This window comes from Mustelus asterias, chromosome 17 (genome assembly GCF_964213995.1).
Source record: "Mustelus asterias chromosome 17, sMusAst1.hap1.1, whole genome shotgun sequence".
NCBI classification, from domain to species: Eukaryota; Metazoa; Chordata; class Chondrichthyes; order Carcharhiniformes; family Triakidae; genus Mustelus; species Mustelus asterias.
Genome location: NC_135817.1, coordinates 71,913,710 through 71,934,995, shown reverse-complemented (window position 1 = coordinate 71,934,995; position 21,286 = coordinate 71,913,710). Strand labels below are relative to the sequence as shown.

General features: G+C 42.9%; 1 protein-coding gene across 1 annotated transcript in view; it reads left to right on the top strand.

Annotated features, from left to right (window-relative positions):
- The first annotated feature begins 10,764 nt into the window (after positions 1-10,764).
- Positions 10,765-21,286, top strand: part of tmprss7 (transmembrane serine protease 7) — a 67,280-nt gene continuing 56,758 nt past the window's right edge. The window contains exons 1-2 of the mRNA XM_078231900.1: positions 10,765-10,911; positions 18,186-18,402. Coding sequence (XP_078088026.1) covers positions 10,765-10,911; positions 18,186-18,402 — 364 coding nt within the window. The remainder of the gene's footprint in view (positions 10,912-18,185; positions 18,403-21,286) is intronic.

Here is a 21,286-nt window from a genome sequence, read left to right as displayed (position 1 = left end):
CATCTTTACATAAGTATCCTTCTTCCTCTTCACAAGAGATTCAACTTATTTAGTAAACCACGGTTCCCTCGCTCGACCACTTCCTCCCTGCCTGACAGGTACATACTTATCAAGGACACGCAGTAGCTGTTTCTTGAACAAGTTCCACATTTCAATTGTGCCCATCCCCTGCAGTTTCCTTCCCCAACCTATGCATCCTAAATCTCGCCTAATCGCATCATAATTTCCTTTCCCCCAGCTATAACTCCTGGCCCTTCGGTACATACCTATCCCTTTCCATTGCTAAAGTAAACGTAACCGAATTGTGGTCACTATCACCAAAGTGCTCACCTACCTCCAAATCTAACACCTGGTCTGGTTCATTACCCAGTACCAAATCCAATGTGGCCTCGTCTCTTTTTGGCCTATCTACATACTGTGTCAGGAAACCCTCCTGCACACATTGGACAAAAACTGAAGTGCTTCGAAAGGTTAGTCATGGCATGAATCAATTCCAGCCTCCCGGATTACCTGGATCCACTACAGTTTGCCTACCGCCGCAACAGGTCCACAGCAGACGCCATTTCCCTGGCCCTGCACTCAACCCTGGAACACTAGATAACAAAGACACCTATGTCAGACTCCTCCTATTTATTGACTACAGCTCAGCCTTCAACACCATTATTCCTACAAAACTCATCTCCAAATTCCGTGGCCTGGGCCTTGGTACCTCCCTCTGCGACTGGATCCTGAACTTCCTAACTCTCAGACCACAATCAGTAAGGATAGGCAACACCTCCTCCATGATCATCCTCAACACCGGTGCCCCACAAGGCTGTGTCCTCAGCCCCCTACTATACTCCTTATACACCTATGACTGTGCAGCCAAATTCCTCTCCAATTCGATTTTCAAGTTTGCTGATGACACCACTGTAGTGGGTCGGATCTCAAACAATGATGAGACATAGTACAGGAATGAGATAGAGAATCTGGTGAACTGGTGCAGCAACAATAATCGCTCCCTCAATGTCAACAAAATGAAGGAGATTGTCATCAACTTCAGGAAGCGTAAAGGAGAACATGCCCCTGTCTACATCAATAGGGACGAACTAGAAAGGGTCGAGAGCTTCAAGCTTTTAGGTGTCCAGATCACCAACAACCTGTCCTGGTCCCCCCATGCCGACACTATAGTTAAGAAAGCCCACCAACGCCTCTACTTTCTCAGAAGACTAAGGAAATTTGGCATATCAGCTACGACTCTCTCCAACTTTTACAGATGCACCATAGAAAACATTCTTTCTGGTTGTATCACAGCTTGGTATGGCTCCTGCTCTGCCCAAGACAGCAAGGAACTACAAAAGGTCATGAATATATCCCAATCCATCACGCAAACCAGCCTTCCATCTATTGACTATGTCTACACTTCCCGCTGCCTCGGCAAAGCAGCCAGCATAATTAAGGATCCCACGCACCCCTGACATTCTCTCTTCCGCCGCCTTCCTTCGGGAAAAAGATACAAAAATCTGAGGTCACGTACCAACTGACTCAATAACAGCTTCTTCCCTGCTGCTTTCAGATTTTTGAATGGACTTGCCTTGCATTAAGTTGATCTTTTTCTACACCCTAGCTATGACTGTAACACTACATTCTGCACTCTCTTGTTTCTTTCTCTATGAACGGTATGTTTTGTCTGTATAGCACGTAAGGAACAATACTTTTCATTATGTTAATACATGTGACAATAATAAATCAAAATGCACATGAAAAGGAATTCATAACCAACACAAAATATAACAACAAATATGAAGAAAGCCATGTTTCCTACAGAAAGTAGGAAGTGTAGAGCATTGAATGGTTAGGATTGGAATTTTGAGAGCTAATTATCCAAGAGATGGGAGAAATGACCAGAGATTGATCTGGGAGGATGGAGAGAAAATAAATGATGGGCTTTGATCCAGAGCAGAAGCCAAAATACTATGCATGAGTAGAGACACATCTACATCCATTGCTACTCTTTGTAAATTTGTCATCTAAAACTGTCCTGTGTATTAAGTTCCATTCTCCACCCCTAAACCCTGTGTTCAATGACCTGTGTGACTCCCAATTCAGCCATACCTCATTTTAAATTCTCATCTGTGTTTTTAACTCCTGCATGGTTTCTCCAATCTCTAATCTGGTGCAGCCCCACAACTTTGACATCTGTGCTCTGCTAATTCTGACCTCGTGAGCATCCCCCATGCTAATCGCTACACCACTGGGGCCATGCATTGAGTTCCCTAGGCTGCAATTCCTTCCCTTATATTCTCTCTCTCTTTTGCTTTCCTCCTATAAGACACTCCTTCAAAATCCAATAACTCCCTAATGTGGTGCAATGTTATTTTGCATAGTAGCACTTCTGTGCCTTGGGCAGTTTATTTATATAGTGCCATTAATGTAATACAAATTACTAATTTCCTTCGCCTATTCACCATTTCCTTTTATAATTGACCTCTGACAGCACTTTTGTCACACTTCCTCAAATCCTCTTTATTCTTGATGCCCAATTAGATTAGTCCTCTGAAAGGTTTTGAGACAATTCCCTACATTTACAAGTCAGTCCACAGTGCCTACTTCTGACCTCTTGTTATATTTCAGGTCAGAAACTTCAATGTTTTATTAAGTCTGCCTGGATCATAAGACTTGCAGTTTGAATTTGGCTAAGCTGAGCTGAGAGATGTTTCACTTTAGGTATGAATCAAATGACCCACTAGGGAGCTTTAATCAAACAAAGTTTATTTAAGAATACAATTAACATGTATAGAAAGTTAGCAATAACTTTTACCAGTTACAAACAAACATTGTATCAACTTTAACAGCTAAATGCAATCCCAACCAAAAAAAATGCCATAAAGAAAACCTTTGCTACAGGCTTAGCACAGAAAATACGAATGCTCACGTGATGCTGGAACTTAGTCCTTTGGTTGGATGCTGCAGTTCTCTTGGTACACACAGACAAGCTTGAAGTCGGAACAGCTTCCAAAAACACCAGAGGGAGGAGCTCTAGGTACTAACTAGCAAGCCACCAAAAGCAGAATTTTCACTCCAGGAACGCAAGAAGCCTTGCTTCCAGCTAAACAGCAGAATTTACAATCCCAGGGAGAGAGACAACCAGGATAGCTTCTGACTCTAAACCAAAACTGAACGTAAATCCTTGGATTCTTCTAGGGAGGAGCCACCTGACTTTGACTTCTCAATCAATCTCCCCCCTCACAATGCTGGGTCATAAAAAATCCTAGAAAGTTTCTGAGACCCCAAGTAAAAGAAAGAAATAAACAAAACCCCATTTAAACCATTTGAAGCAACAATAAAAGGGCTTCTAGCAGACAGTTTAGCAACAGTGAAAAAACTCAAAGTTGCTTAACTGCAGAGAACATGATTTTTAAAGAAACATTCCTTAAAGGCACACTAACATCGCACTCAACGTAGTTTTATGTCGTTAGTGATGGGTTAATGGGTAAAACGTATCAGCATAATGAGCTACAGAAATATGCAAAAATAAATATAGCTTGAGCATTGGGGATATTTAAATGTATTTAATTGTAGATTTTGGTAATTCATAAAATATAAATTCTATTTGTATGTAAATTAAGTAGTTTTGGGACACCTTTTTGTATCAAGAATTTGGCTTTCAGAGCCTGCATTGTTTTGAAAGGGTAGGGGTTCAAACGAAATGTGAACACGCAGCCACTTGTAAATAAGCTTTCATGGGATTTATTTATTATCTGTGAAGATTAAGATCACATTATTCTGGATAAGTGGCACTTCAGATCATCTTCCAATTGCAATCCCATTTACACATTGGTGGGATAATGATTTAAATTTTAGCTGCATAGAATGTTATTTCAGATGTTAACCATTCTGACCACGGTCTTGACTATTCAATTCAATAGCTGTTCAATACCTGTCTTATTTTGTTCATTTGTAAATTTATTCCACTATGTCTATTCCACTATGTACCTTGTTTACCGGTTCCCATCCTTGTTTGTAACATTTCCTCATAACCTCGCCTTATCTTGCATTACTTCCAGTAATTCGATGTTTTAAGATTCCTTATGACTGAAGTGTACGCTTTTTATGCTTGACTTTTGAATTCTACTATTTGCTACAGTATTCTACTGTTTTATAGTCTCTCGCACTGGCCTTCATGCATGGCTTACTGCTAGGATTAGTGAATTTATTCCAGATCTCTTTCATCCCCAGCTACTTCAACTTCATTTATTAAATAAATATATCTCATTTTTCATTGTGTGTAATGCCTTGACTGGATTTCATCTGCCACAACTCTTATCCGCTTGCAGTTTCCAAATAGATCCTCCTTTGTTCCATGGCCGCTCTGCAAAATTTATTTGGATTAAATTCCTGATGTATTACAGGGTTGGTTGGCTATCAACCATGAGATACCACAGGTTTCGTTTGCTGAGATTGAATACAATCGCGTCTGTCCCTGTGAGGAGGATTCAACGGCGAATAGTTTGGATTAAAATTGCTTGCTTTTAAACCTCCGGTACAGGAGAGTTTAGTTGCAGCATGCATGCAGTGACATGGAGTCTGTTTTATAGGATGAAACACTTGTATTTTTTTTTGAAGTAACATTGAACAACCAAGAGCCCCAACTGAAAGGAATACCACCAACCTGCTGACAAAGCCTGAATACATTATAGAAATATTACTTATATTAATGGTGTTTTCAATACTGACATGGAAAGTCTCAAGTGTACCAGTAGACACCATATGACTACCACAGTTCGGCCAGGGCCACCCATGGGTCAATGTTGTCATGGAAGAGAAACAAGCAGTTGAGTTGAACGACCCCTTGGTCATCTGCTGCCTATTTAATGATAATTGTGTAACTATTGTGCACAGTAGCTGTAGTTTGAAGGGAAGCATTTCAGTCTGGTTTAAATGTGACTTTAGTTCACATTATCCAGTTGGCTGCTCACTCTTTTCCCCAACCAATGTGAGTGGCAGTGACAAAGTGGAATTTTCCTCTCGGCCTGTAATTTCCTGGGTTGGCATATGGGAAATTGTGGTGAGCACTAGATAAGTGTAGCTGTTCCTAGGGAGATGAGTTCATAGAACAGAGTCCCTTTCTAATGTCCTTTGAAGTGGTGCGGCAAGCCAATCCATTGGAATAAACAGCTTTAAAATGCAACATCACTGAACATGCAATCAAGCAACAGACTAATGTTGTCATATTCTCAAAACATCCCAGAGTCTTCCATTATAATCAACAGGTGACTATTGACCTAATCCAGTGCTATAAAATAGGAAGGTCTCTGGGTATCGTGCATGTTAACTCCATGAAGTCTTTGCTTCAAGGTAACTCAGAACAAGAAAACATCTTGCTGATTATCACCCTCCCTCCACCTTCCTGTTGACCATCTGTACTGTTTGTTGACCACCATTTGAGGAGACAATGAAGCACCCCTTGGTGTAGATGGCCATGATCAGTGAGCGTTGTGCACTGCTGAGTGAGTTTATTGTATCTAGAAGGACATAGATGCCAAACCCAGGCTTACATTACACAAGGAGGGAAATTAATAAAAGGGAATAGTCTATTTAACTGCATCAGCACCAACATACATCTGATCGCAATAGAGCTAGTACGTGCAATAACTGGAATGTTCTGATTCTTTAAAGACACTCTTCATTAAGGTACTGAAGACATTGCTGCTGTTTTATGTAAGATAGAGCAAGAGCAGGGCAAAACTGAGCAGCCATGAGGTGATGTTGGGTATCAGCCACCGCAAAGATGTATACCACTGTAACCCCCTGCTGACCACTATATGGGGCTACTATTTAAATATTCAATCAACAGGATCCCGAATTCCTAGCGGTTGATGTTGATTTGGCTAATTCCCTGTTTACCCATAAATGTCAGTACTGTAATCGGAATATCAAAAATAAATTTAATAACAATTATAATTAACAGACATAAAACAGTGAGCTCTGATCTATAACCGTTGGGGCCCATCCGATGGTGCACACACGGGGAAACTCATCCTCAGTAACACATTTGTAGACACTGTTCCAGTTGGATTGTATAGTCCCCACCAGTTACTCACGACACCCACACACAGTCCAGAAGAGACACACGTGTGGAAGATGATGCCGCAGGAGGCAGAGGTGCCGCGAGCTATCCGTGCAGCAATGTAGGTCGAGTGCGCTGAAGGCTGTCCTCCTCGGCAGTAATGAAAAGAACAGGCAGGGGAACGCCTGGCTGCCTCTCACTCCAAACCGAATTCTCACTGCCTGGGAAAAGCTCTCTCTCTGCGCACTCCCTCTTCAGCTCTCTCCCTCTCCAGCTCTGCAGCTGCTTCACTTCCTGGCGCCTTTTTTTCCTCCCACCCCCAGAGCAATCCCATTGGCCCAGCCCACATCACTCAACCAACAGCATCCTGTTCACAGCACCCGCCCGGCAAACAGGACACTGAAACCCACAAGGGTCAAAGAACACTGGTAAATGTCTTCCCCACGAATTTTCCTCAGTCCCTTACACCACCATGATTAATATTAATGACCAATAGAAGAACCCCTGTAGATAATTTGTCTGCAATAGATACCCTGTAGTGAATATACTCAATCTGATTAGCTATTTGATATACACAGAATTCACCAGCTAGAATTAGACAAGCCATGTGCTGCAGTGTTTGCTTGTATGTGTTAAACGCCCATAGAGTCTGTCTTCTGAGATTGTGTCAGATATATGACCCAATATACCCCAAGCTGTCATTGAAGCCAAGTGGCCTGCTCTCGATAATTGTGAGAGAGGTCCAAACCAGAAGACAATGCATTAAGAGCTACTCAAATTAACGTCTAACAGACTGCTAAATGGTGCCCTAATGACTGTCTATGACTTGTGCCAGAACATCCAGATGTCTTTTGACATACGAAATGCTAGGGGCATGGATGAAGAGATAAAAAGACACTCGCCCCATCATAGGGGCATGGGAAGTGATCACCAACTGCAATAAGTAGTTGGAGAGATGGGTGGAATAGTACTTTGAGTTCTACTCTAGGGCGAACACTCACTGAGGAGGTTCTAGCCACCATAGAAAGCCTGTCTAACAGATTTGTATATTGAATTCACAATAGAAGAATGTAACAAAGCTATTGACTTGCTTTCCATGGGCAAAGCTCCAGGTGATGATGTGATAGCACCTGACCTCAAGCATAGAAACTGGCCGCTTGCCGCATCTGCACTAACTTCTGTCTCCATTGGAAAGTGGTTCCAGGTTCTCCCAAGTTTAAAAGTATTTGACAAGCCGGGGAGAAGGTCTAAGTTACAATGGTAAGATTTGAGGGAGGAGATTTGGGGCAGCAAGGTCAGGTCTTCTGGTTGGGGGAGGGGGGAAGGCAAGGGTGTGTCAGTTTGGGCATGTGAAGATGGACCAGGGGCGGAGTAAGGATGGGTTGGGCTGGGCCTCTGGGTGTGGTGACATGTTGAGCCTCTGTGGGTGGGGTGGGTCGGGCCTCTGGAGGTGGGGTTGGGAAGGCCGAGAGTGGGTTGGGTGGAGCCTCTGGGGGTGTGGTCAGGTTGGGCCTCTGTGGGTTGGGGGTGTGTTGGGTCAGGCCTCTGAATGTTGTGGGGGGGGGGGGGGGTGGAGGGTGAGGTTGGGTCAGGTGGGAAAGGGAAGGTGGGCTGTGGGCTGTGGTTGTGGAGGGGGTGGACAAGGGTGGTTGTGGTGGGTCCTGTTTAAAGTTTATTTATTAGTGTCACAAGTAGGCTTACATTAACACCACAATGAAGTTACTGTGAAAATCCCCTTGTCGCCACACTCGGGCGCCTGTTTGGGTACACTGAGGGAGAATTTAGCATGGTCGATGCATCTAACCAGCACGTCTTTCAGACTGTGGGAGGAAACCAGAGCACCCGGAGGAAATCCATGCAGACACGGGGAGAATGTGCAAACTCCACACAGACATTGACCCAAGCTGGGAATCGAACCCAGGTCCCTGGCACTGTGAGGCAGCGGTGCTAACCACTGTGCCACTGTGCCACTGTGTGAAGATGCATCGGGTCCAGCCTCTGAGGGTAGCAGGTGTGGGACAGGGCCTCCGAAGGGGGGTAGGGAGGGTGAGAGTTGGAAGTCGGACAGGAGTGGATGTAAGGATTGGGGGTCAGTCCTTGATGGGGAAGCGTACCCATGTGGGGGAGTTCTGTGCGGGTGAGAAAATCCCTTTGGGGAATCTGAGGGGGAGTTGTTGGGGAATGTCGGGGTTGGGTGGGGAATCCCTTTTAGGGAAGTCCATTATGTGGGTATAATTAGGGAGTCCCCTGTATGTGAGTAGGCAGTGGAGTCAGAGTGGGGTGGTCATATATTGGGGTGGGGGATTCCTGTGTCTGGGGGTAGTTAGGGTGTCCTTGGGTGGGGTGGGGGAAGTCAGGGGATGTGAGGTTAATTGGGGTATTTGCAGGATTTGGGACTGGGGTGGGGGAGCCCATGAGTGGTTCTGTTCTGTTATCAGAGAAATTGAATAGAACTGGACACTGCAGAATAATCAACAATCCCAGTCTGACTCTGTGATGGAGGGAAGGTCCATATTGAAGCAGCTGGAGATGATTGGGCTCAGGACCAGCCCCATGGCCTCAGGGTCTTTGATTTATGAAAACCAGAAACATCTTGAATAGTATACACTAAAACTTCAATCACAGGAGGCTTTTACATTTTAACTTCATTGCTCTAACTCAATGGCTCAGGGTTCTTGGTGCCAGTCAAATTGATGCCAGGGCATCATGATGGCACAGTGGTTAGCACTGCTGCCTCACAGCGCCAGGGAACTGGGTTCAATTCTGGCTTCAGGTGACTGTCTGTGTGGAGTTTGCATGTTCTCCCTGTGTCTGTGTGAGTTTCCTACAGGTGTTCCGGTTTCCTCCCACAATCCAAAGATGCGCGGGTTAGGTTGATTGGGCATGCTGTATACCCATTAGTTTCAGGGGATTGGTAGGGTAAATATTTGGGGTTACAGGGATAGGGCCTGGGTGGGATTGTTATCAGTGCAGGCTCGATGAGTTGGATGGCCTCTTTCTGCACTGTCGGGATTCTATGAAATTCTACCCTGATGTTTCCTATACCCCCTCTATCCCCGAGAACAGCTTCTCCCTGTCACAGATTATAAAAGAAAATAAAAAGATCAGATCAATAGACAAAGTTATAGATCAAAAATTGCATCTTATCCATAAGATATGGAAAAGGAAAGTCAAATATTTATAATCCTGGATTTAATAGGGTGTTAAAAGTTAAGCAATTTTGTATTTATGACATTTAGATTTTTGTTCTGTATTACACATACTAAAGTTGGACTGCATTCGACAATGATCTGTGCCATTCTAGCACTGGTTTCCATGCTGCTCCTGTCATGTGGTACGTGGTTACTAACAAGGTAACACAATACCTCTTCAGAGTCGAGCATTACTCATAGACCTCCGTTCGGAAACAATTCAACAAAAGATTTAGCGGAAATTAATTGTGTTATGGAGTCAGTTGGACTCAGTGAACTGTGAGGTTCTGTAAAAGGTCCGCAGGTTCCATTGTTCTACACCTCTGCTTGTACTAGGACCGAAAGCAGGTTTGACAATTCTGTGATGGCAGAAAATAAAAGCTGTGAACAATCCACCAAACCAAAGGATGATCTAGGTGTAAGTGTAAGTGCACTAGATTCTTGTTAAGTAAAGAACTTATTAGAACACTTTTCTATTTGGGTTTCAGTAACTGACTTTGAAATGCTAATGTATTTGATAAGTGTTTAATAGCGGTGAAGAATAATTTTACAAATTAGAGTGGCTGATTTAGAAATGGAGGTCAACATTAAATATATTTGGTGCGTAATATTTGTGCAGAGTCTGATATTTATGAAGTGAGTTGATAATTGGTCAGCCTATTTCACTGCAGAGGATTCAGTAGATTTATAATTACTGTAGATTATATAAGAAAACCTCATTTTTGCAATGTCAAGAAATTGGTTTTTTTGCATATACTCAGCATATAAATTGACCTTTTTCAGCCATGACATGTATTTCCACATTAGAAAACCTCAATTTTTTGCTCCACAAATGCATGTTTTACTTACCTTGTAATTGAATGTAAGGGATCAAGCAGGCTGTACATCTCTTTCTAGCAAGGGGCGGCACAGTGGCACAGTGGTTAGCACTGCTGCCTCACAGTGCCAGAGATCTGGGTTCAATTCCGACCTTGGGTCACTGTCTGTGTGGAGTTTGCATGTTCTCCCCATGTCTGCATGGGTTTCTTCCGGGTGCTCCGGTTTCCTCCCACAGTCCAAAGAAGTGCAGGTTGGGTTGATTGGTTGTGCTAAATTGCCCTAGGGTACTAGCAGGGTAAATGCATGGGGTTATGGAGATAGGGCCTGGGTGGGATTGTTGTCAGTGCAGGCTTGATGGGCTAAACGCCCTCCTGCACTGTAGGGATTCTATGATTTTACAGGCTGTATTATGAAGCTAGTTTCAAGCTAAAAGTTGTGATATTGGCTAACTTGTCAAATAACCTGTGCTGGCTTGAGGGAATTTGGTTAGTGAAAAACTGGTGTGAGAATGGAATGTGCCCTAAATGTGTCATGAGAACAGAAACCAGCCATTGGCCCGATCTTGAGAAGCATGTATAAGAATTTGTCTTTGAAAATTGTCCGAATGATTACATTGTCACCACAAGTGCAGTGCGGATATAAAGACCAAATGGAACACTGTTCAGCGAAGATTTCAGAGAGACAGCTAATTGGTGGAGCCGCTTAATGGAATGTAAACATCTGGTGTTGTGGCAGAAGACCAAGATTGCTCAGAGACCACCAAATGACTTCTGTCAACATCACCAGTTTCCAGCAATTCTTCATCAGGCAAATGCAATTCATGGGGGTGTTTCATCCAAGTTGGCGATGGCCGTAGTTCAACCTTTGCATGTGTGCTTCAACAGACCATTTAAGGATCATTTTCACACTGAATGGAAGAGGTGGATGGTTGACAAAGAAAAGCCTTCATAAACTTGTGCAAAGTCTTGCTTGACGTTTTGGCATCAAAATGTGCGATGCTATTAGTGCACAAATGATCAAAGTACACTGTCTGTGTGGAGTTTGCACATTCTCCTCGTGTCTGCGTGGGTTTCCTCCGGGTGCTCCGGTTTCCTCCCACAGTCCAAAGATGTGCGGGTTAGGTTGATTGGCCAGGTTAAAAATTGCCCCTTAGAGTTCTGAGATGCGTGGATTAGCGGGTAAATATGTGGGGGTAGGGCCTGGGTGGGATTGTGGTCGGTGCAGACTCGATGGGCCGAATGGCCTCCTTCTGCACTGTAGGGTTTCTATGATTTCTATGATTTCTATGATTTCAATGGATGGAGAGGAAGGTGATTTGTTGTGGGAGGGGGCTGATTCTGAAACTTAAAATGCCACCTCTGATCCAGAGTGGAATCCTTACAATATGCAATTGCCAAAGTGATGAATTCATTCAATGAATTTTTTACATCTGATGTCAAAGACAGTGAATTGGTTTTAAAATGTTTCACTTTTGGTTAAAGGTATCTTCGTAAAATTCATTGTTATTCAATAAGCCATGCAACACTAATTTAATATGAATTACCAGTGTTTTTTTCAACATGGCAACTACCTATACTGACAGTCCGTATTTCATAATTTTAAAACCTCCATTTTTGGAATGACTTTTGGAGGCTTCAGAAGTTGATTTATATGCCAACACCTCCAGTACTGAAAGACCATTTTAAAATCTTACATCATTCCACTGTTACTTTATCCTTTATTGCTTATTTATTTTCTATTCATTCATGAGATGTGGATATTACTGGCAAAGGCAGTATTTATTGCCCTGATGGATTATCTTCTGGAACCATTGCAGTCCATATGTTGTGTATACACCCATAGTGCTGTTAGGGCGAGCATTCCATTTGACTCAGTGGTCTTGAAGGAAGAACAATATATTTCCAATCAGGATGGTGTGTCATTTGGAGAGGAAATTGTGTGTGATGGTATTTCCAGCTGCCCTTGTTCTTCTAGGCGGTAAAGGTGCTGGAAGTTATTGTTGATGGAGCCTCGATGAGTTCATAGAATCATAGAAACCCTACAGTACAGAAAGAGGCCATTCGGCCCATCGAGTCCACACCGACCACAATCCCACCCAGGCCCCACCCCCATATCCCTACATATTTACCCACTAATCTCTCTAACCTATGCATCTCAGGACACTAAGGGGCAATTTTAACCTGGCCAATCAACCTAACCCGCACATCTTTGGACTGTGGGAGGAAACCGGAGCACCCGGAGGAAACCCACGCAGACACGAGGAGAATGTGCAAACTCCACACAGACAGTGACCCAAGCCGGGAATCGAACCCAGGTCCCTGGAGCTGTGAAGCAGCAGTGCTAACCACTGTGCTACCGTGCCACAACAGTACATCTTATCACTGGTGCACAGAGATAGGAGTGATAAGAGAGCAAAGAAAATTACAGCACAGGAACAGGCCCTTCGGCCCTCCAAGCCTGCACCAATCATGCTGCATGAATAATACCCCCTACTCTTTCTGGGGACCATATCCCTCTATTCCCATCCTATTCATGTATTTGTCCAGACACCCCTTAAAAGTCACTATCGTATCTGCTTCCACTATCTCCCCCGGCAGTGAGTTCCAGGCACCCACCGCCCTCTGTGTAAAAGAAAAACTTGCCTCGTACATCCCCTTTAAACCTTGCCTCATGATGGAGGGAGTAAATGTTTAAAGAGATGGATGGGGTGCCTATCAAGTGGGCAGTTTTTTGCTGGATGGCGTTGAGCTTCTTGAATGTTATTGGAGCTGTGCTTATCCAAGTAGTGGAACGTATTCCATCACACTCCTGGCTTATGCCTTGTAGATGGTGTAAATACCTCGCAGAGCCAGGTGGTGACTTACTTGCTTCAGTATTATCAGTTTCTGACCTACTCTTGTAGCCACAGTATTTATTTGGCTCGGCCATGGCCCCAGGATGTTAATCGTGGGGAAGCAGTGACCAATGCCTCCCCTTAACATTCAATGGCAGTTATATTCACTCTCACTCTCCTCGGAAATGAGCACTACCTGATGCTTTTGTGGCATGAAGATGACTTGCCATTTATCAATCCAACCCTGCATGTTGTCATTGATGAAGCCGCTGAGGATAATTGGAATAAAATAAAAAATGCTGGAAACACTCGGTTTCTAGCAATATCATGTCCTATGGAGAGATAAATGAGAGTTAACGGGTGTAAGTCTTTAGACTTAGTTCCTGGAATGGTGAGGCTATTTGTGGATCAGAAACACCAATGGAAAGCATGCTTTGCCAAGGCTCTTTCATTGAGTCGCTGCATTAACATCTTGTCTCTGGGGTCCCTAGTTAACCAGGGCAAGTGGGCAGGATGATGCATCCATTCTACGAAGGGAAGGACTCTAATTAAAGGGACTGTGACATGGGTTACAATGGCTCACCAGCACATGGATCCTTGAACATGCAACAAGCACAGGCATGGGAAGGGGAGCTGGGAAAGTTGCTCTCTGGATCTCTCGCTCTTTTGTGGAATTCATGATGTTGCCTTGAGGTGAACTCTATCAAGGGAGGCACCAAGTGACAGGTATCTTTAAAGGGCATTGACAACGTGAATCCGAGTGCTCCAACAGGAAAGAGATTTTCTTCCAGACACACAGTTGTGATGGAGGAAGAATGGAGCATAAAAAAAAGGATGGTCATGTTGGGGAAGAAATGGAGCAGAATACAAAATTCTAAAATGAATTTGGGCTCCAAGAGAACTTGACTTGGCTTAAAGTTTATTTATTAAAGTTAAAGTTTATTTATCAGTGTCACAAGTAGGCTTCCATTAACACTGCAATGACGTTACTGTGAAAATCCCCTAGTCACCACACTCTGGTGTCTGTTTGGGTACACTGAGGGAGAATTTAACATGGCCAATGCACCTAACCAGCACGTCTTTCAGACTGTGGGAGGAAAGTGGAGCAACTGGAGGAAACTCACACGGGGAGAACGTGCAGACTCTGCACAAACAACGTCCCAAGCCAGAAGTCGAACCCGGATCCCTGGTGCTGTGAGGCATTAGTGCTTATCACTGTGTTGCAACTTCCAAACCCATGGCCTGTACCACCAGGAAGGACAAGGACAGCAGATGCATGGGAACACCACCACCTGCAACTTACCCTTCAAGTCACACACACCATCGAGACTTGGAACTATATCGCCATTCTTCCACTGTTGCTTGTTCGAAATCCTGGCAGTCCTTTCCTAACAGGGTTGTGGATATACCTGCACCACGTGGATTCTAGCGATTCTCTTAGAAGCTCACACCCCATAAAAGAATAAACTAAAAACTTTTTAACGTTCCGTTATTTTGTTTAGATGAACAGCAAACAACTTTGCTCCCATTAGTGAATGTGAGTTATAAGAACATGAAGGTGTATGCTGAAAGGCCATTGAACCAACCCATCTCAGACTATTATCCAGGCCCTTTCCAGGATCCATTCTAATCATTTTTCATTTCAAAGGCAGTAGAAAGGTCACGTTCTGATGTATGAATTTGTTGGACACATAGAAGAAGTGGTCAGTGTTGCTCTTAATTGTTTACCAGGTGGAAAATGGAGGCAGAAATGATAAATTTTACAGGGTAAATCAAACTGAGTACCAAGGATATCTTAGAAAAAATGATTTGAAGCCAAATTGACCTTGGGAAAAGCATTTTCAAGAGTTGGGCAGCACAGCAAAAGCTGTGGTAAGGCCCCTTAGCTCTGATGTTTCAGCACCCTCGAAATTGGGTTGCCCTGAGTGGAGCAGTTTCCTCTGCTCTGGTTTTGCCGGTGTAGATGTAGCCTGGCACATACTCACCCCTAGGAGGGTCATGAGAGCTCCTGCCAGCTCCACAGCCCTTCTGCTTGCTTTGTTTGGCTGTTCTCCTGCCCAATCCCTATTACTCTCCACTCTACTGTGACTTACCTGAAGCCACTGCGAGTGAGGCAAGCAGGCTAAAATTCAATGCACCCAAAGAGTGGGCTGTCTATGGAGGGACGACTGGCACCAATTGCTCACCGTATGTCCTGACAGTTTTAAAGCACTAATCACTAAAGCACTGGTAAAGGTAGCCATTACATTATTTGCTCAGGTACATCAGCTAAGAGATTCTTACTTGGAATAGTAACCACTTTATAATTTCTACTGAATTGTTATTGCTATAATTATCCTTTTGATGGCAATAAGGTGAAAAATACAAGTTAATTTTTATGGCTCATACATACACACCATGAAATGATCTAAAATCCTATCCAATGTAATATGCAGATGCAGTGGAGCCCCGTTGTAACGTGCCCCGATTTAGCGCGAAATCGGATATGACGCGATCAATCATCGGACCCTTTTGTTTGCTCTTTCCGGTTTAGTGATTTAGCGCGACCCCGATTTAGCGCGACCCCGATAACATTCGCGATAACATTTTATGGACCCGAACCTTCGCATTACAACGGGGCTCCACTGTACAATGTCCAGACATAATTATATGGGATTCACCATTGCTTTACTGGAGGGGCGGCATGGTGGCACAGTGGTTAGCACTGCTGCCTCACAGCGCTAGGGACCCGGGTTCGATTCCTGGCTTGGGTGACTGCCTGTGTGGGGTTTGCACATTCTCTCCGTGTCTGCGTGGGTTTCCTCTGGTGCTCCGGTTTCCGGAGTCCAAAGATGTGCTGGTTAGGTGGATTGACCATGCTAAATTGCCCCTTAGTGTCAGGGGACTAGCTAGGATAAATGCATGGGGTTATGGGGATAGGGCCTGGGTGGGATTGTGGTCAGTGCAGACTCGATGAGCTGAATGGTCTCCTTCTGCACTGTAGGATTCTATGATTCTATGAGTGGTTTATACAGCATGACTGTTTTGCGAAATCTGCTTTTAATTTTCATTATTTGCCTGTTGAAGGAGCTGATGTGGCCCTGAAAGCCATTGTCTACACCTTCTAATCTAAATTAATCTTAGTACACTCTTTTCTTTGATAGCTTTTTAAAATCATATTAATAGATCCAAACATACTTTGGATTAATGGGAAATGTGAGTTCTATTGCTTTGCTCTGTGAAGCTTCCAGAGGTGCTGTGAACTGTAATCCTGATTCTACTGTCTGTTACTATGTGTGGTGTTGTATTTCCTTAATAAATAATAGCATCAGAATGGAAGAACATACTATACTATACAATTACCAGGATAATGTAGTGGTGTTCATCTTAGATGCTGTATCATTCCATCATTTATTATTTAAGGCCTTTGCATACTATATAAGACCATTAGCTGTTCAGAATGCCATGAGTATTGAAGATGGGATTGAATTCATATTATATTCTCTTAGACATATTGCTGGGGTTTGCATTGCTATAAAATGTATAACATTATGTCGATAGATTGATAAGAGTCCAATTAGCTAAGATAGCCAGTCTAAAAGTTTCAGATATTTAGATTAAAACCAGTATTGTACATGTTCCAAATATCATTTTATTCCAAAAACATATTTAATGTTTCCTACAATTCCTAATACCAAAGTCCATCTGTTTACTAAGGTCACACATTTTACTTTTGCAGAAAATGGACTAAGCTATTGTTAGTTCAATTAATGTGCAGACATGTAAGAATCCTGATTACTGTAATGATTCAACTCTTTTTTCCCTTTACATAACTGTAAAGCCATTCATGCATGAACTCAGATGTGTTGAAGTCCATTTTGCACAATATATGATTAGCACTCCTACCTCCAAAATGATTTGAATCTAGCCTGAGGTTTGAGGGCAAGTGGTCAAAATGCAACTTGCAGGATCTACACTTGAATCCCTTGCTTCAAGTTACTGCTGCTGCCCTGACATGGTCAAATCCCTTGTGAAATGGTTTCCACTTGCTGCTGCAGTTATTTGTTGAGGAAAATTCAAAAGGCCTTGGATGAATCATAGCACTCTTGCCTCTGAATCAGAAGGTTGTAATTTCAAGCCCTGCTCCAGCAATGTGAGTTCGTCATTGAGATTTGTACATCAGTGCACTACGGAAGGAGGGCGACTCAGGTGAGATGTAAGCATGAATGCATCTGCCCGCTCAGGTAGAGGGAAAAGATCCCACATAGCAATTTGAATTCAGGGGACCTCTGGGCATTATTTATCCTTCAGTTAACATCGTGAAAAATAGAAGGAGGTGGGTGTGGGGGTGCAGTGTCAGGGGAGCGATCCTACCAAAATAATTCTAAGTGTCAAACGAGTGTAGAAATTGGGAGAGATTCATGCCCATTTTTTCAGCGAGCTTTTAGACACTATCTTATACATAATGCAAAAAAAAAGAAACAAAGTGTGATTCACATCAGTGGAGGGAGTGGATGTAGTCTATTCTTGCTGGAGAGCTGGCTGCTCACACTAAAGGGTGTGAACCCGGTTTTCCGCCTCTCTTGTGATCTTACTGGTTTGCCATGCCGATCGGCCAGCGTGACAAGCCGATAAAACTGCCCCCTATCTTGACAGTATCTTGATTGCTCTTTGACTGAACTTTCCTTCTGCAAATTGGCTGCACATCTCCTGCATTAAAACAATGACAACACTTCAAAAATATTCCATTGCCCATAAACAGGTTGGAACATCATGAGGTCATAAATGTGATATAAATACAAGTTTGTCCTTTCTTGGTTTGATTCTGTGCATGTGTTTACATATTCTTCATCTCTGGAGGTATGGTGGATAAATGATTGTTACTTAGCTCTCCATTACTTGAATAAGTGCTCACTTAGAACTGTACCCTATTCTGCACCAAGTCCAACTCGCTCATCATACCTCTTGCGAACCTGAATTGGCTCCCAATTCTCTAGTCGTACAAACCCTTAGTTCCTCAGACTCTGGTCTCTTGTACCCCTTCACCATCTAGTCCCTATGCTGGGAATTCCTTGCCTGAGTCTCTCTGTCTCTCACTCTCGTTCTTGTATAAAATCCTCCTTAAAGCCCCCCCTTTCTGACCAAGCTCAGTGGTCACCCCTCCTAATAAATCCTCCTTTGACCTGGCATCCATTCCTATTCAACTACGCTGCTTTGAAGCAGTTTGCAACATGTTCCTGCATTAAGGTGCTCAACAAAGGCCTGCTGTTGTTGAATTCTAAAACTGTTTTGCTTTCTTGTCTTTAATTTTTAGCTTTCTGAAATATCAGTCTACGTGACCACTGTGGATGGAATTCTGCCTGTGAAAAGGAAACACCCACAAAATGGAAAGAAAAAATCCAAATTATCACGGAAATGCCACATTGAGGAAACAACTGAATGTTTTTATATAAACAAAAAAATTATTCTCTTTACTCTGATGGTTCTTGTTACTGTGATAATAACATGGACTTTACTGTGGGTCTTTGTCTGTGAGTATTTCACATAACTATTCCCATAGAACAAGTAACTTAATTCTTATAGTTTATGGTGTATTAATAATGTATTCAGATATCAGATCTATTTAAATTGTTAAAAGTGCTGAAAAGCAGAGATTACCTGTTTGACCCCAGTTTAATTTAACACAGACAGGTGTCAGATTATAAAGCTGAATCCAAAGCATTAAATAGTACCCAAACCCAACAGTACAGTTGGTCCATGTCGTTGGCAGTTTGTGTTGCAGGTTTAGGGTGTGTAGGCATCTTTTTGTGTTCAGTTACATTCGTTGCTTGAATATCTCTGTTATGTGAGTTGACCCCGTTGCGAAACTCAAACGTAGCTGCAAGGTCATGAATACCAATTCCTGACAAACCTCTGACCTGCCGCACGTGCATCAGCTGGGAACTGGCTGTACATGTGCGGTTCACTCCGGGTATGGAGTGCCACAATCAAATAAGCGTCCCTGGGGAACGGGACAAGGGAGGGGGACAGGGAAAGGCCCCAAAACAGGGAGGGAGCAGGGAGAGGTCCCAGAGGCAGGGACAGATGACAGCAACAGATCCAGCTGAGTTAAGAAAATGAGAAACAGTCTCCAATTAAACAAAAAGCTGCAGAGGGCAGTCTTTAAGTAAAGTGGGGTTGGGAGAATCGCTGATAGTCAATGTTTCGTGAGAATCCCTGAAGATCCAAGAAGGCAGGTGATGGTTGGTGAATCCGTGCTGTGGGCCGTTGGGGCAAAGGTACTCCCTTGGAGCAGTGGTGTTTCTGCTTGGCATGGTCAAAGATCTGAAATTGTACTTGTAGATTTGTGCTCGAGTGCACGCGGAAATCCAGAGTAACAGAATCTCAGAAGGTTAGATTGAAACCCTGTGAGATGAGCCATCATTAAAGCATCCGGGTGGGAGTGAACTTTGAAGAGAATTTCAGGGTGAGAAAGTGGTGATTGGAAACCCTTATGAGAATGACAAAATTTCAATGAGATTAGTTGGCTCACAATGTAACAGATATCTGGGTGAGTTGTTGAGAAATCCACGGAATCTGTTTTGGTTGCACCTGTCATTTATTGTGTCATAGAATGTGTTCAACCACAGTTTGCCAGTTCATTCACACGTCTCTCATATTTACCCTCAATATGAGAGTATTAAATAGATATTGTAAATCTTTCTCAAGTTGTAAAGTTTATTTTTGTTTGTTTCAATGCTATGGAATCTTGTGGTTTTAAGGTTTTTTTTGTGTCACAAGTAGGCTTACAGTAACACTGCAATGAAATTAATCTTTATTACGTGTCTTAGTAAGTGTTTTAAATCTCAAACTTTACCTACCTTAAACAAAATGTTATTGGTCCCTAACTGGATTTCACCCACAATTCAAGGTTTGGCCAACGATCACAACTTTGTCCTATATCATGGTATTTGGGAAATTGTGGAGTGGACAATGTATCAGTGACACCATCTTGTGAATCAAACTGATAATTTGTGTCTTCCACTTGTTATCTCATGGTGTCCCTCCAATCTTTCTGAAAGCAGAACAAGAATATACTGGGTGAGACAAAGCCTGATACCAATCTAAACACTACTTAGTTTCACAATAAGGTGTACAGAACAACTATTAACCAGACCTTAACTCTATCAGTGCACCATGTAATACAAAACAATAAAATGTCTAAACTGGTGGTAAAATAAGATGACTTTTAAACTTCCTCTGTTATGGCACAGTGGTTAGCACTGCTGCCTCACAGAGCCAGGGACCTGGGTTTGATTCCTGCTTGGGTCACGGTCTGTGCGGAGTCTGCACGTTCTCCTCATGTCTGCGAGCATTTCCTCCGGGTGCTCCAGTTTCCTTCCGCAGTCTGAAGTTAGATGCATTGGCCATGCTAAATTCTCCCTCAGTGTACCCGAACAGGTACCGGAGTGTGGCGGCTAGGGGATTTTCACAGTAACTTCATTGCAGTGTTAATGTAAGTCTACTTGTGACACTAATAAATAAACTTCATTCTAATCTCTCTGCAAAAAGCCTCACCGGATTTCTCTTTTAAAACCTGACTGAAGACATGCTTGTCTTTGTTGCGCAGTTTCCTGTCTCCACAGGAATATGAGACTTTATTCCCAGCTCGTTCCTGCTGTTCAGTGGTTGTGAGCTGAGTTGATATCTAATGTGCCACTATGTCACCTTTCTTTAAAACAAACTTCATGTTGCTTAATAGGATTGGACATTTTAATCCTCAGTGATGTGAGTTGGTAGACTTTGACATAAAATCCCTGTATTTCCTGATTATCATAGACAGTCACGTCAAAAGGAGTAGCTGTTGGACCAATTCACAATTTTAATTCACAATTTCACACAACCTTTTTTAATCCTGTGTATTCAAGTAAAATTATTTTGTTTTAAAACTTTACCACTTGGAAATGTAACTATTTTCCAAATGTATTCTGTGGAAAAATAGTCAAAATACCACAAAATATGATGTTTCTTGTAGGATGGGTGTTGTTTTTCCAGCGATTGCAGGCTGATGAATATATTTTTAATCTCATTCATTCAAACTTATCAGTTGTAATTTTTGCCTGACTTGAACTAAAATACTGATAATTGAGGGCAGGACTATTGGCAATTACATGAGATAATGGGGTAGATTCACAAGATCATAAGCTATAGGAGCAGAATTAGGCCCATCGAGTCTGCTCTGCCATTCAATCATGGCTAATAAGTTTCTCAACCCGTCACCCACCTTCCCCGTAACCGTTGATCCCCTTACCAATTTAGAACCTATTTATCTCTGTCTTAAATACATTCAATGACCTGGCCTCCACAGCCCTCTGTGGCAATGAATTCCATAGATTCACCACTCTCTGAAGAAATTTCTTCTCATCTTGGCTCTAA